The sequence below is a fragment of the Malania oleifera genome, chromosome 5 (genome assembly GCF_029873635.1).
Source record: "Malania oleifera isolate guangnan ecotype guangnan chromosome 5, ASM2987363v1, whole genome shotgun sequence".
NCBI classification, from domain to species: domain Eukaryota; kingdom Viridiplantae; phylum Streptophyta; class Magnoliopsida; order Santalales; family Ximeniaceae; genus Malania; species Malania oleifera.
In genome coordinates this window covers 8,393,694-8,406,672 of record NC_080421.1, presented here as the reverse complement: position 1 = coordinate 8,406,672, position 12,979 = coordinate 8,393,694, and the positions used below count along the sequence as shown (strand labels likewise).

Genomic DNA, 12,979 nt, shown 5'->3' with positions numbered 1-12,979 from the left:
CCATATTTTTATAGGGGCTTTTCAAAGTTAAGGTAAAGGAAATATGCTATACTAGGAATTTTTATAAAGTTATTAGAGAATTTATAAACATATATTCATATCAGTTTATTATACAGTTTATACATAATATGGATTAAATGCTTGTGTGGCCTGAGTAGATTTTCATAAGATAAAAAATTTATATAGTTTTGTGATGTATCATACTATACTGAATACACAGTTATTGACAGTACATACAATTTACATAGTTTTTCCAGTATATGGGTTTACACAGAATATATATAGAGATATAGATTTATATCCGCATAGAAATGTGCATGCTTATACAGCTTTTATATGAATGGTTTCATGAAACAGATATATACATATATCCATATACATGTATACAAATACTCGGAATAGTATATATATACACAGTGTTATAGCATGCCACATTTTCCTATTACCATAACATACAGAACATACAGACAGAGTATATATATAGAATACATAGATAGATATACAGAGGTAGCATCAAGATGCTATAGACACAGTACATAGAAAGATAGAGTTATGGTAATTTTGGAAACATGATGAAAATGGTAAAAAAGTATATATGTATATATGTATATAGTATCAGATCCCTGAGGAAAGATACACAGACAAATACAGATTAAAGAGCACGGTACCGTTGCTAGATACAGATAGAGTGCAACCACATATCTCAGATAGTATGTGGGTACCGTCAGCGGTGCTCGGAGAGTATGCAGCTCCCTAGTACACTGGGTTGAGGGGGCCAGTTTGACGAAGTAGTAGCCAGTCCCGAGCTTAGGAGAGGATGCAGTTTGGTCGGGCTGAGGTAGTGTAGAGTATGATGACTTATCTGGAGGGCCGACCAGATAGAGTCCCGCCTACGGGCCGCACAACCCTATCATGAGGGGTCAAATCATGACGTACAGAGTCCCAGGGATAAAAGCATAGTTATATATATGTTTACAGTTTTACAGTATATAATGAGTATAGTATGATATATTATCAGATATGTTTACAGTTTTACAGTATATGATGAGTATAGTATGATATATTATCAGTATGAAAAGTAGAAAAACAGACGATACAATATGTTTTAAATTGTGAAAGAAAGATATGTTTTACAGATGATTTATTTCACTGCAGTTCAGTTATCATTTTTTAAAGTATCTTTAACTTAGTTACCACACACTAGTGATAGCATATTTCCACTTACTGAGCGTCGACTCACCCCATTACTTTAACATTTTTCAGGTGAGCCAGTGAGGCGAGCAGATCAGGCTCGCAAGTAGAGTGTAGCTCAAATCACCCTGGTTATAAGGTGAGTTTTTGTCAGAGTTGTATATCTTTTTGAGTAGATGATACTGGATGGGCATTTTGTATGGTCTGTATATTCTGAAGTCTGGTATTGTACAATTTATGTATAAATGGTTTTATAGTTTGTATTTCCGCTGCGTAGGAATGTTTATTGTATATAGATATTTAAAAAAAAAATGATAAGAATTTTGAAGTCGTTACACATTATTTACAGAATATGAGTTTAAATGCTTGTGTGGCCTGAGTAGATTTTCATGTAATGAAGAATTTATACAGCCTTTATAATGTATCATACTATATTGAATACACAGATATAGATACATATTCACAGAGATTATATACAGAGAAATTTACATGCATATACAGTTTTTATATGAGTAATTTCATGAAACAAACATATATATACATGTACATATACATGTATACAATTTCATTCATATCAGTATTATATCACTATTTTATACAGAACAGTATATACAAAATTATAGCATGTCATGTTTCCTATTATCATAACATACAAAGTATACAGACAGAGTATATAGATAGAGTATACAGACAGAAATGCAGAGGTAGCATCAAGATGCTACAGATACAGTATATAGAGATTATAGTATTTACAGTACAAAAAGATAGTGTTATGGTAATTTTGGAAATATGATGAAAACAGTAAAATAGTATATATGTATATATGTATATAGTATCAGATCCCTGTGCAAAGATTACAGACAGATACAATACAAATATAGATTACAGAGCACTGTACCGTTGCTAGATACAGATAGAGTGCAACCACATATCTCAAATAGTGTGTGGGTATCGTTAGTCGTGCTCAGAGAGTATGCAGCTCCCCAGTTCGCTGGGTGGAGAGGGCCGGTTTGACGAGGTAGTAGCCAGTCTCGAGCCTAAGAGTGGATGCAGTTTGGCCGAACTGAGGTAGTGTAGAGTATATTGACTTATTTAGAGGGCCGACCAGATGAAGTCCCGCCTACAGGCCACATAACCCTGTCATGAGGGGTCAAATCATGACGTACAAAGTCCTAGGAATAAAGCACAGTTATATATATATATATATATATATATATATATAGTTTTACAGTATATGATGAGTATAGTATGATATTATCAGTATGAAAAGTAGAAAATACCAATGATATAGTATATTTTAAATTGTGAAAGAAATATATGTTTTACAGATTATTTATTGCATTACAGTTCAGTCGCTATTTAAAAAGTGTTCTTAACTTAATTGTCACACACTAGTAATAGTATATTTCTACTTACTGAGCCTTGACTCACCCTCATTACTTTAACATTTTTCAGGTGAGCCAGTTAGACGAGCAAATTAGGCTCGCGGATAGAGAGTGTTTTTTATTACCCTGGTTATAGGGTGAGTTTTTGATAGAGTTGTGTATATTTTTGAGTAGATGATGCTGGAGGGGTATTTTTGTATGGCTTTAGTCTGTATATACTGGATTCTGGTATTGTATAGTATATATATTTGAATGGCTATATGATTTGTGTTTCCGCTGCTTAGGTATGGATGTAGATATATAGATATATATAGATATATATAAAAAAATAAAAATAAAAAAATCAATATGGTATGAATTTTGAGGATGTTACACCTGCATTTCGTCACTGAACAACAGAAGAGACCTCGTCAACAAATTCCAGCTTCGTCGACAAAGCTTGCTCAATTACTATTTTACCCTTCTCTTATTTATTTATTCCATATATCACGGTTTGGGTTCTTACATTTTCCTTATTAATAATTTTAAAAAAAAAAGTAAATTTCTTTGTATTTTTTCCTAGTTTCCTTTTTTTTTTTAGAATTTTAAAAGTTTAAAACTAGATAGCATAAAACTAGGGGTATTATGCTTTGTGAGTTACAACTCCCAACCGTCAACATTGCAAATAGTTCCTTTATAGCTTTTCCATTATAGGGTATGCTTTGTATCATTTTTATTTTTTATATTTTTTAATTATTGTTTCTCCATAGTAAAGAGATCAATTATAACAACAGGTCTATTTACATTACATTTTAGGTAAAAGACAATAACCACCCTTGAGATTTGTCTAAAAAACAATGGCCTCTCCCTTGAGATTTCAAAAATTTCAGGAATCTACCTTGAGGTTTCAAGAATTCCAAAGATCTTTTCCAAGTTTGACAAAAAGATACAAATCTCCCATTGTATTTTACAAAAATACAAGTTTTCTTATAGGAAATTTGTGTCATTTTTGAAAATTCAGGAGAGGTTGGTGGCATTTTTTAAATTTCAAGACATACATATGTCTTTTTGTCAAATCTCACGGGAGGTGAGTGTCTTTTGCCCTTATATATTTTTTTTTAGTCAATTTTTAATTGGTTTTAAGAAAAATTTAAAATAAAATTTTATGATCTTCAGTTGTTTCGACAACCTATTGGAAATTATATTATACGCAAAATTAAATTTTTTAAATTAAATTATTCATATTTTTATATAAAATTCAATCAAAATCAAGATAAAATGATCATGTGGATTAAAAATGTAATTAAAATAAAAATATCCATAAATTTTATAAAACTTGGAAAAAAATCATTAAAAATATTTTTACTAGTTTTCAACCTTCATGTGTAATGAGATTATTTTTGCAACAAACCCAAGGACTCAATCGTATGGGTATGTAAAACTAAAAAAATGAATTTAGAAGTAAAATAATCAAATAAAATAAATACAATAATTTATATTTATATAATATTTTTATTAATTTGTATTTTATTATTTAAATCATAATTTTTGTTGTTATTCGATTCAAAAGTAAAGGTGAGCATTTGTTTGATCAATTTTTTTATTGTACGAGTTCTATAAATATTAACTAAATGAGTTGTTGATTTCTGTTTCTAGTGTTTGTTTTGAATTTTTAGTTTTAATTTTTGATGTTTTTTTTTTCCATTTTGTAGCCTTCGCCTCATAGTTTTCATAATTTTCGGTGGTTGATGATCCATTAGATAGCGACAAACACGCCACAAGAATATTAATAAGACTACTAAGTTTCACATTTTTATGAATGTTAAGCCGATATTCTAGGCCTAATTTCCCACTTTTAAGTATGTAGTTCTATTTTTTATTTTATTTAACGAGTGTCATTTGTTTAAATTTACTTCCCTCGTGTTACTAAAGTATTACAGTTAATTTAATAACATGATCGTGTCAAGATAAATGCTTATATGCATTTGACATTGTAGTGAAATGTTGAAATTATGATAATTATTAATTACACCCATTAAGAAATGGTTATGTATTCATTGTCAATCTTTATATGCACAGATCACCTAATTGCATCATTTACAAAAGGTGGTTTAAAGTTAGTTAATTACTGAAGATAAAAAATGCAATTAACTGGTTAGGTGAAACCAATGTTGAATTCAATCAAGTTGAATTGTTTTTACAGTATCTTTGTTTTCACTTCTGCAAATAAACTTGAATTGGTTCAAAAAGCAAATTGTTTTTTTCTTAATACTCTTTAATTATTTAATACATATATCAATACCGAGGAACTAATTCATTTCAGCGATCATCATTTCTTCAGCAATCGCTGCACATTGCATTCACCATGAGGGGAAAGGTATGCAAGATCTTCTTCCTCAACATTGCATACGATTTGCTTTTTGTACTGTTATCGAAGGAAGTATTAGGGTTTTATTTGCCCATTTATTTATTATATACTTTGTATGTATGCGCGTTTGTGTGTGTGTGTGTGTGTGAGAGCGAGAAGGGGGAGAAGGACATATGGAGAGAGATCTATTATTTTTCTATAAAAAGTTTTAGGGGAAGGAGAGAGGGAGAGAGATCTATTATTCTTCTATAAAAAGTTTTAGGTACAAAAGATGACTACCATTTCTATAGCTTCGTCTCGTTAGGGTTATCGCTGTTCTTATCTTGTTTTATGAAAAGATACTGTTCAAATAGGTCAAGTCCAGATATGATACATTTTTCTAGCATGCCCTTCATTTATTAAATTTTTTACTGATTAAATCTGCACTTGCTACGATAATTTTCGAATACTATTTTTTGTCAGTTTGAATTACACTTAAAATTGACATATTTTATTTCAAAATGGACAAAATTAATTTCAAGGGGCTCTTAAAAATTTTGAACAAATGCTCAAATTTTATTACTTTGACCCAATTTCAAAAATTTAGCCATGATATTTTGTGATATTTGAGCCAGTATAACATAAATTTTGATTGATTAGCACAGATAATCACCACAAAGCCCCCCCAAAAAAAAAACAAAAAAAATCCCCATTTGAGGTACTCTAGGTAGTGCAAAATTAAACACAAATAAAAAAAAAAATTGTAATAATTTTGTAAAGAAAAATTTCAAATAACTCGTTTAATACTTTTTGACTAAACTACTTATCCTTTAAAATTTATAACTTTATTTTCTTATTTTATGTTTTAAAGTAAAAAAAATAATGTAGTAATAGTTTGGTTAGGAGCAGGGGAGCATTTGAGAGCATTGTCCTTCTGCATACCTTATCAAGGCTTGTGAAGCTCTGATCAGATGTTACATGCATAATAATCCTTTAATTCCCATTGGTCCACGTCAACACTCCGGTGTGAGGACAGCACACGCAAAACTTTTGATTGTCCGAGACTATCTACGTTCCTTTCGCTGCTTCTGCAACTGCTTGAACCAGCAAAGAATAGCTGAAGCCTGAAGGAGGAGTATAGGGTTTAGTTGCTTTGCTCTACACCACTAATTAAATGCTCTTTCTCTTTCTTTCTCTTCATCTTCCTTGGAGCCAGAGAGTGGAAAACTAATTAAGAGGCAAACGCAATTCAGCTTTGCACTGAGTTGGCACATGACTTTTGGGTTCCTCTGTGTTATCATTTTCAGGTCACCCATCTGCCAAAATTGTGTTTTTGCAAGTGTTTAAGATGATTATTGTTACTCTCTGATGCACAATGTGATATTTATTTTTGTAATATGTTGAACAATGATTTTTGATGCAATAATTTTAAATACTCAACCATCTATCATGTCTAGTAATCTGATAGGAGCAAGCACAAGCTGGTTATTTTCTCATTTAGCCTTCATGGGTTTTGGGTTTCTCGGAGTTCTCTGTTGAGGGTTCACTCATTAACTTTTTTGGTGCTAAGTATGTGATGTTATATATATATATATATATATTTGCGCAATACAGTGAACGTTTAGCCCTGTTTTTGTTTATTTACATCTTTCTTGAATTTTAGCGCTCTATGCAGCCAACGAACGAGGTTTCGTCCAGTCAACTTGGCAGCAGCTCTTCAATGCAAACTGGTATTCACTTTGTTGTCCTCTAGCTTCGTTTTTCTTTGATCCTTTTGAAAATTTTAGTGGTTGGCAGTTGCTAACTCTGTTTCCCTTTTGTTTTACGTGTTTATTTAGTCTAGGTGGGGGCACTTTGTGCCCCAAAACTTTAAAGCACCACGAAAGACACTATAGTCTCACATGAGTCCATGACTTTAGCCTTGTGAATGTTAACCAACTAGTATGCTACCCCACATTGAGAAACACCAGGACCAACCTTGTAATGGGTCCCAATGAATAGATTTGATTTGGAGTACTCACATAGGCTTAATGAATTGAGTCTTTAGATGTAATGGGGTTTTGATGAGAAGTCAGGAATACTTAAAAATGGAATATCTTCTTTGTTGGTTAAATATATCAAGTTGTGAGCTTTTTTATTTGGTTTGGTATGCATAGTTGACTATAATTCAGATTTTCTATTTGGAAGATGACATAACTAGATCAAATAAAAAACTTTGGTACATACCCACGTGGTTTCTCCATGCTGGTGTGAAATTTTTACTTTTTTTTTTTTTTTTAATAACAAGCATATAGCACATAGACGATGTTCCCATGAACGCTAGGGTGCCATTTAGTTTGCGAGATAAAAAACGTTATCCTAGAATGACATTCCTAAGAATTCCATTCCTAGGAATGGGATGCTTGCCTTATGGGACTATTTTTATTTAGCTTGCATAAGAACATTCTTGGGAATGTACATAAGATGCCTATGCCTATGCCAATGTTTGATTCAACATAGATTGACAGGCATTTCAAAAAATTACCTTTATACTTTACAATATATGAAGAATAATCATATTTTCAATGCAAAAACTTACTGAGAACACATACCAAATTATATCCGCATCTTAAAACAATTGTAGGAATGAGATTGCATTACATTTCCAGTGATGTTGAGAGTTCTCGTAAAACATACAGATCCTAAAGAGTGCTCAAAAGCTAGAGTGAAGGTAAAAAATGATCCCAATTGAACTAATCATTTTATAAAACTCATTTATCAACTAAATCATGGGTTTAATCTGCTTTTGAATGCTAATGTTAGTCTCTAACAGGTTTCTAAAATTAAACTATTGGCATATAGTCCTCAGAGGAAGATCCCAATGGTTATAGTGAAGTCTTGGGTTCCAATCTTGGGAAGGGGTGGGAATGGTTTCAGGATGGGGGATGAGCTACCCCACTGTGTAGCTCCAGCCCAATGGGCCTTCCAATGGACAAAATAAATTGGCATCTAGGTGCTCTCACTAAGGCAGTGTGACATTACTATTAGTACCAATTTTATAAATGGGTAAAGATCAATTATATAAAACCTAGCTCATATTTGACATTCTTACTGGCTTTTAGTAAGTGATTTTTCTATAGATGATCGCATTCTTAGTTTGTGGGAATGAAGAATGCCTAAAAGAGAAGTGTGACCTTGAATGGTTTACTAGTATTATTTTTTTTGAAAGAGAAGCCAAATGGTGGGTTGCGAACTTTTTTGGATGCTAAAATGGCATGCTCTTAAAGAAAGAAGAAGCTCATAAATGTGGATGCTCGTGTCATCTTTCCATTTTAGCACCAAAAGAGCATCTTAACCCGTCATGGAATTGATCTGAGTCATTTGACAGAGGATATCACGTGTCTAAGGAGTGTCCAGATGTGGCGATTTTGACTTTTTCAAACTATACCTAATGATTGTTTAAGATGTGGGGTAAGCAAATATCGTGGTTGAAAGTGCATTTGTGCTGCTTGCATTTTTGCACATTTGATTAATGAGCCATCCACACGGTGTCTCCTGATGTTCTGCTTTGTAGGAGATGATATAGGGAAAGGGATTTCAAAACAAAGTAGAAAAAAAACATTGAAACACTAAAGTATGAAAGAAGTGGGAAGATTTGGGCTCCATTTAGAGCTGCAGCATTTTGTTCCCATGTAAACAGGAAACACACTTTTATCATATTTGTTTTTGAAGAAATCAAAGCATACCATTGCAAAAATGTTGCAAAGAATACATGGTAACAGAAATTTTCTTTTTCTGAATTTTGGTCATTTTGATTTATTTTTTTCAAATAAACAATGATGACAGTCATACCCTAAATGTTTTTGGCTACTCTTTTTACTAAAAACCTGGTAGCAACAAAAAAAATATGGGGCAAGCAGTCATGTGGATATGGCATCCTCATTTACTATCTGCACCTTTAATAGAGTGGGTGTAAGTGCCACTGCATAATTTGCTTATTTGACTTTAACTAAACTTGAGGGGACATAATTAGCTAGTTTGACATGATTTAAACTCGAGGGGTGCTAAAATCTACTAAAATGAATCTTAGAGGAGAGTGGTATAGTTCATTAAATTGAATGTTGGCATGTATAGCACAACACTCTATGCTTTATATGGTGGGTGGTCACTGAACTTTTCAACATGCCTAACATATTATCATTTGACCACTGCTAATCTTATTATATTCTGCTATTGTTCTGCTGAAAATAAGTAAAGTGTTAACATAAAATTGAGCTATCGATCTGCTTGTGTGTAATCTTATTTTATGGAGCTTGAAACAATATAAGCCCGTAAATTTGCTGGATTAATCTGGAGGCATCGTTCCTGTGATGAATTTGAAATATTCCTTGCAAAGTATAAGCATCTAACCTATTGAAATCATGCCAGACATTTTTTTTGTTCACTTCAATGTAGGTACTTGAGAATTGGATAGACCTAATTTTGCAAAGTGATTTTCGTTGCTACTTAAACCTTCACTACAAAAATTCTGCTCTTAAAAATGATCCAGAATCAAAATTGATGTTTTTTTATGTGATTTGAATTTTGTTAGAACTCTTCTATTCTGATATAGTTCTTTCATGACTTTATGCTTGTCCAGATGTTTCTTTTTTAAAATTTGGTTGTGAATGTAATGGTTCGTGCTCTTTGGTTTGCATAAACTTTCTGTTTTTGAGGTGGGAGCGTTCTGCAGTGGCCGTTTTTTAAAAAAATTGTCTGGAATGTTCACTTAATTTTATTTTACTTGCAAATATGATTGCTCATATTCTATGATTCATGAGTCATAATTGATGTTTCATTGTCAAAACAGAGTTGTGTTCTAAGGGGCATAAGAGGAAGACATTATTCAATGAAGGAAAAGAGCATACTGGCTTGACTGGTTTAACAGTTATGCGTAAAAGAAAGCGAGGAAGGATTGTTTCCAAGACTCAAGATTGTTGTGATCCATTTAATTTCCCTAATTTGCTGGATGGGCTGGATTATTCTAAGTTTGGAAGTGCGGCAAAAGACATAGAGGCTCTTTGTGCTAGGAAGAGGCAAACACCTAGCACTTATGTTGAATTGCATCCAACTCTTCCATATGCGCGTCTGGATGTGGAAAAGAACCAGAATATGGAGGCTTCAAATTTTCCACAACGTACTTCTTCAGAGCATAAGAATGTGATTGATCTAGAGGACGATCATTCTGAAAATTATGTTCCAGCCGTAGCACCATCAGTTATAATTCTTGACTCAGATGAAGAATGTGCAAATCAGGGGCCTTCTTCTTCATGTGAGGAGGTTGTTTTGAGCAAGCCAGCTAGTGAACCTTCAATTACTGATTTAATGGTAAGGTTTTCTTGTTTTCATAATTTTCAAGTTGCATTTATGTGAATACAAAATTGAAAATTCCAAGCAGCATTAAGGTCTAGAATCATTGTTTGATATTGCACAAAATTCATTGCTGCCTTATTTATTTTTGTGACACCACAGAGCTTGTGAAATGTTTGATATAAGACACCATAAAATTCCTATTTCTATTGAGAACACACTTTATATTCTTATTTCCAACCTTTTATTGTTCATATGACATTTCAATTTTTTCATGTCTATATTATCAGCAAAATTATTTGTGAACTGTATGCAGGTTGAAAATTATTCAGAGGGCAAAGCTCCGACTGAAGAAGAGGAAAGTATTTCCAATGAAACCAGTGAAACTGTAGATGATAGTCTGGCAGATATTTGGAAGGAGATGGAAATTGCATTGGAATATTCCAAGGTATGTCCATTTGAATTCTTGATTTTAACTCTTTAAGGGAAGTTCCTTTCTCATTGACAAGTTAACTTATTTCTCAAAAGAGAGAGAACTTTTGTGGTAATATTTTTTCTGCTTAAATATCTTTTGTTGTACTTCTGAAGTTCATTTTCGATCCTGAAGTATTGGTGTCTTGTCAAGGGGAGCTTAGGCAAAACGGTAAGGTTGTTGCCGTGTGATGTGGAGGTCATGGGTTCAAGGCGTGGAAGCAGTTTCTTGCAAAAATGCAAGGTAAGGCTGCGTACTATAGACCCATTGTGGTCCGTCCCTTCCCCTGACCCTGCATACGCGGGAGCTTTGTGCACGTGGCTGCCCTTTTTAAGTATTGATGTCTTGTGAGATTTGAAAAATTAGGTACTGTTATGATGAATAAGGTTAGGATTTTCATTAAGTTTGTTACCAACAACTAGGAATGGCAGGGTAGGGATTGTGAAGCAAGAATGAGGTTTAACAAGGCTGAAAGAATGTTTAAAGGTATGTCTTGCTGCTTGTGCATTGGAAAGGGAAAGGAGTATGGATTGGAGATTGTCATTAGGTTTGACACTCACTAAAAGCATCGACTGTATTTCTTGGGAAGGATTAAAGAATATTTGTCTTAAAATGGTTGTATTGGAATCCATACTCAGTCTTGACTACCTATGGCATCCTCATCTTCCTCGGCCCTTTCACATATGGTCTAGACTCTTCCAAGTGAAATCTAGGATAACATTCTTTGCCACACCATTGATAAGGGAAACCACAAAATGATCTAGGGTGTTCAGTCTCTTCTTCTCTCAAAATATGGTTTAGTCGATGCACCGATAAAAAACCTAGACTGGCACCCTCTTTTTCGATTCATCAATGGTCTTTGGGTCCCCACACTTTCTCATCTGACCTTCCCTAAAGAAGCTTTCCTCCTTTGGTACCTTGCAATGACTTACCGACTTGGTGTGATCCTTCACAAACCTTGGATCTATGCCTTCTTAACAGACCGGAGACAAAGACCTCGCTAGTACAGTTACTTTAAGGATTGGCTCTAGCACAGTTGAAGAAGATTGTGTCCTTGTTTGCTTTTACTGATGTGATTTTGGATTCTACCAATTGTTATGGTTAATGATTTAGATGTAGTAGCCAACAATAATAATGGTACGAAGATAGGTAGTATACAGCAGACCAGATCTCTGGAAACCTTTATAGGGTGGAGTGTCCTTTCAAGTTTTTTAGTTTGCTTATAAATGGATATTGTTCTGTTTAATCCAGTGCATAGAGGACACAAGGTTTTAGTTCTTTTTTTTGGTTTCGTACGCAGTTACGCTAGTCTAAAGCTTAATATTCACAGTTTTCAGTTGAATATGCTTTGACTTTGGAGGAGAGCACTAGTTTTTAATTGAGGTGTGATTTTGGAGGAGATAATCATAGTGTTTCTTATCACTTAATAATCCCAGTAACAATTTATTTGATCCTTAAATGAAACTGTTGAGATTGCTGAAGATGGAGTCATCGGTAGCCACCATCCCAGCCGCTTTTGTTGACATTGGAGACTGGCGGCCACCAACCCTGCCCACAATGCTGACATTAAGCCACCAACCTTTGAATTTTACCCTCCATCAATGTATATGTATATGTGATGTGTGTGTGTGTGTGTAATCGGTGTGCAGAGTGTGCAGAAGTTGTGCATATTGTGTGAGGCAGAGTGGAAGTTGTGTGAGAGAGAAAGAGAGTTGAGTTGAGTAGGTGCTCCTCCTCTTCCTTGTAATTCTCCCAGTTATAGTGAAAATCTATGTGCTCCGTGGACGTAGGTCAGATGGACTAAACCACGTTATATCTTGGTGTTCAGTATTTTGCTTAAGTGTGATTATTGCTCCTAGATCCCCCCAACAATTAGTATCAGAGACAGATTTGAGCAAAATTGTCAGATCAAAGCCTTTATCCAGTATCTCAAAACTGCGTTTGGAGGCTACCATCGTGTTCCTCTCGTCGAGACAAAGCCAACGGTGGTAACTAGAGCTCAAAGGGAGGTCAAACGAAGCCGCACGCGCCAACACTCGCCTCCTGTAGATTTCCATCATAGCCATGCGCCTTCACGCGCCTCTCGGCAGTCGGCAGGTGATTCCATGCGCGCCCACGCGCTGGCGAGCTCACAACAAAGAAGCCGAAGATTGAAGACGACCTGACATCAGCGTGGCGTCAGCAGTCAACGGTCCAGTCAGTGCTTCGTCAACCGGCCACACCAGTGTTGTTAGTCTAGTCAGCAGTGGGCTCCATAGTGCCACGTCAGCAAATGGC

At 34.3% G+C, this 12,979-nt stretch overlaps 1 protein-coding gene across 4 annotated transcripts in view; it reads left to right on the top strand.

The window, feature by feature from the left end:
• The first annotated feature begins 4,644 nt into the window (after positions 1-4,644).
• LOC131156474 (protein CHROMATIN REMODELING 35-like) overlaps positions 4,645-12,979 on the top strand; it is a 31,839-nt gene continuing 23,504 nt past the window's right edge. The window contains exons 1-5 of one of the 4 annotated variants that reach the window (XM_058110183.1): positions 4,645-4,661; positions 4,897-4,932; positions 6,566-6,632; positions 9,731-10,248; positions 10,547-10,678. In XM_058110183.1, the coding sequence (XP_057966166.1) occupies positions 4,921-4,932; positions 6,566-6,632; positions 9,731-10,248; positions 10,547-10,678 (729 nt within the window). In that variant the 5' untranslated portion in view covers positions 4,645-4,661; positions 4,897-4,920. Of the gene's footprint in view, positions 4,662-4,813; positions 4,933-6,565; positions 6,633-9,730; positions 10,249-10,546; positions 10,679-12,979 lie in introns of those variants that run through there. The other 3 variants (XM_058110186.1, XM_058110184.1, XM_058110185.1) reach the window with 3 other exon arrangements.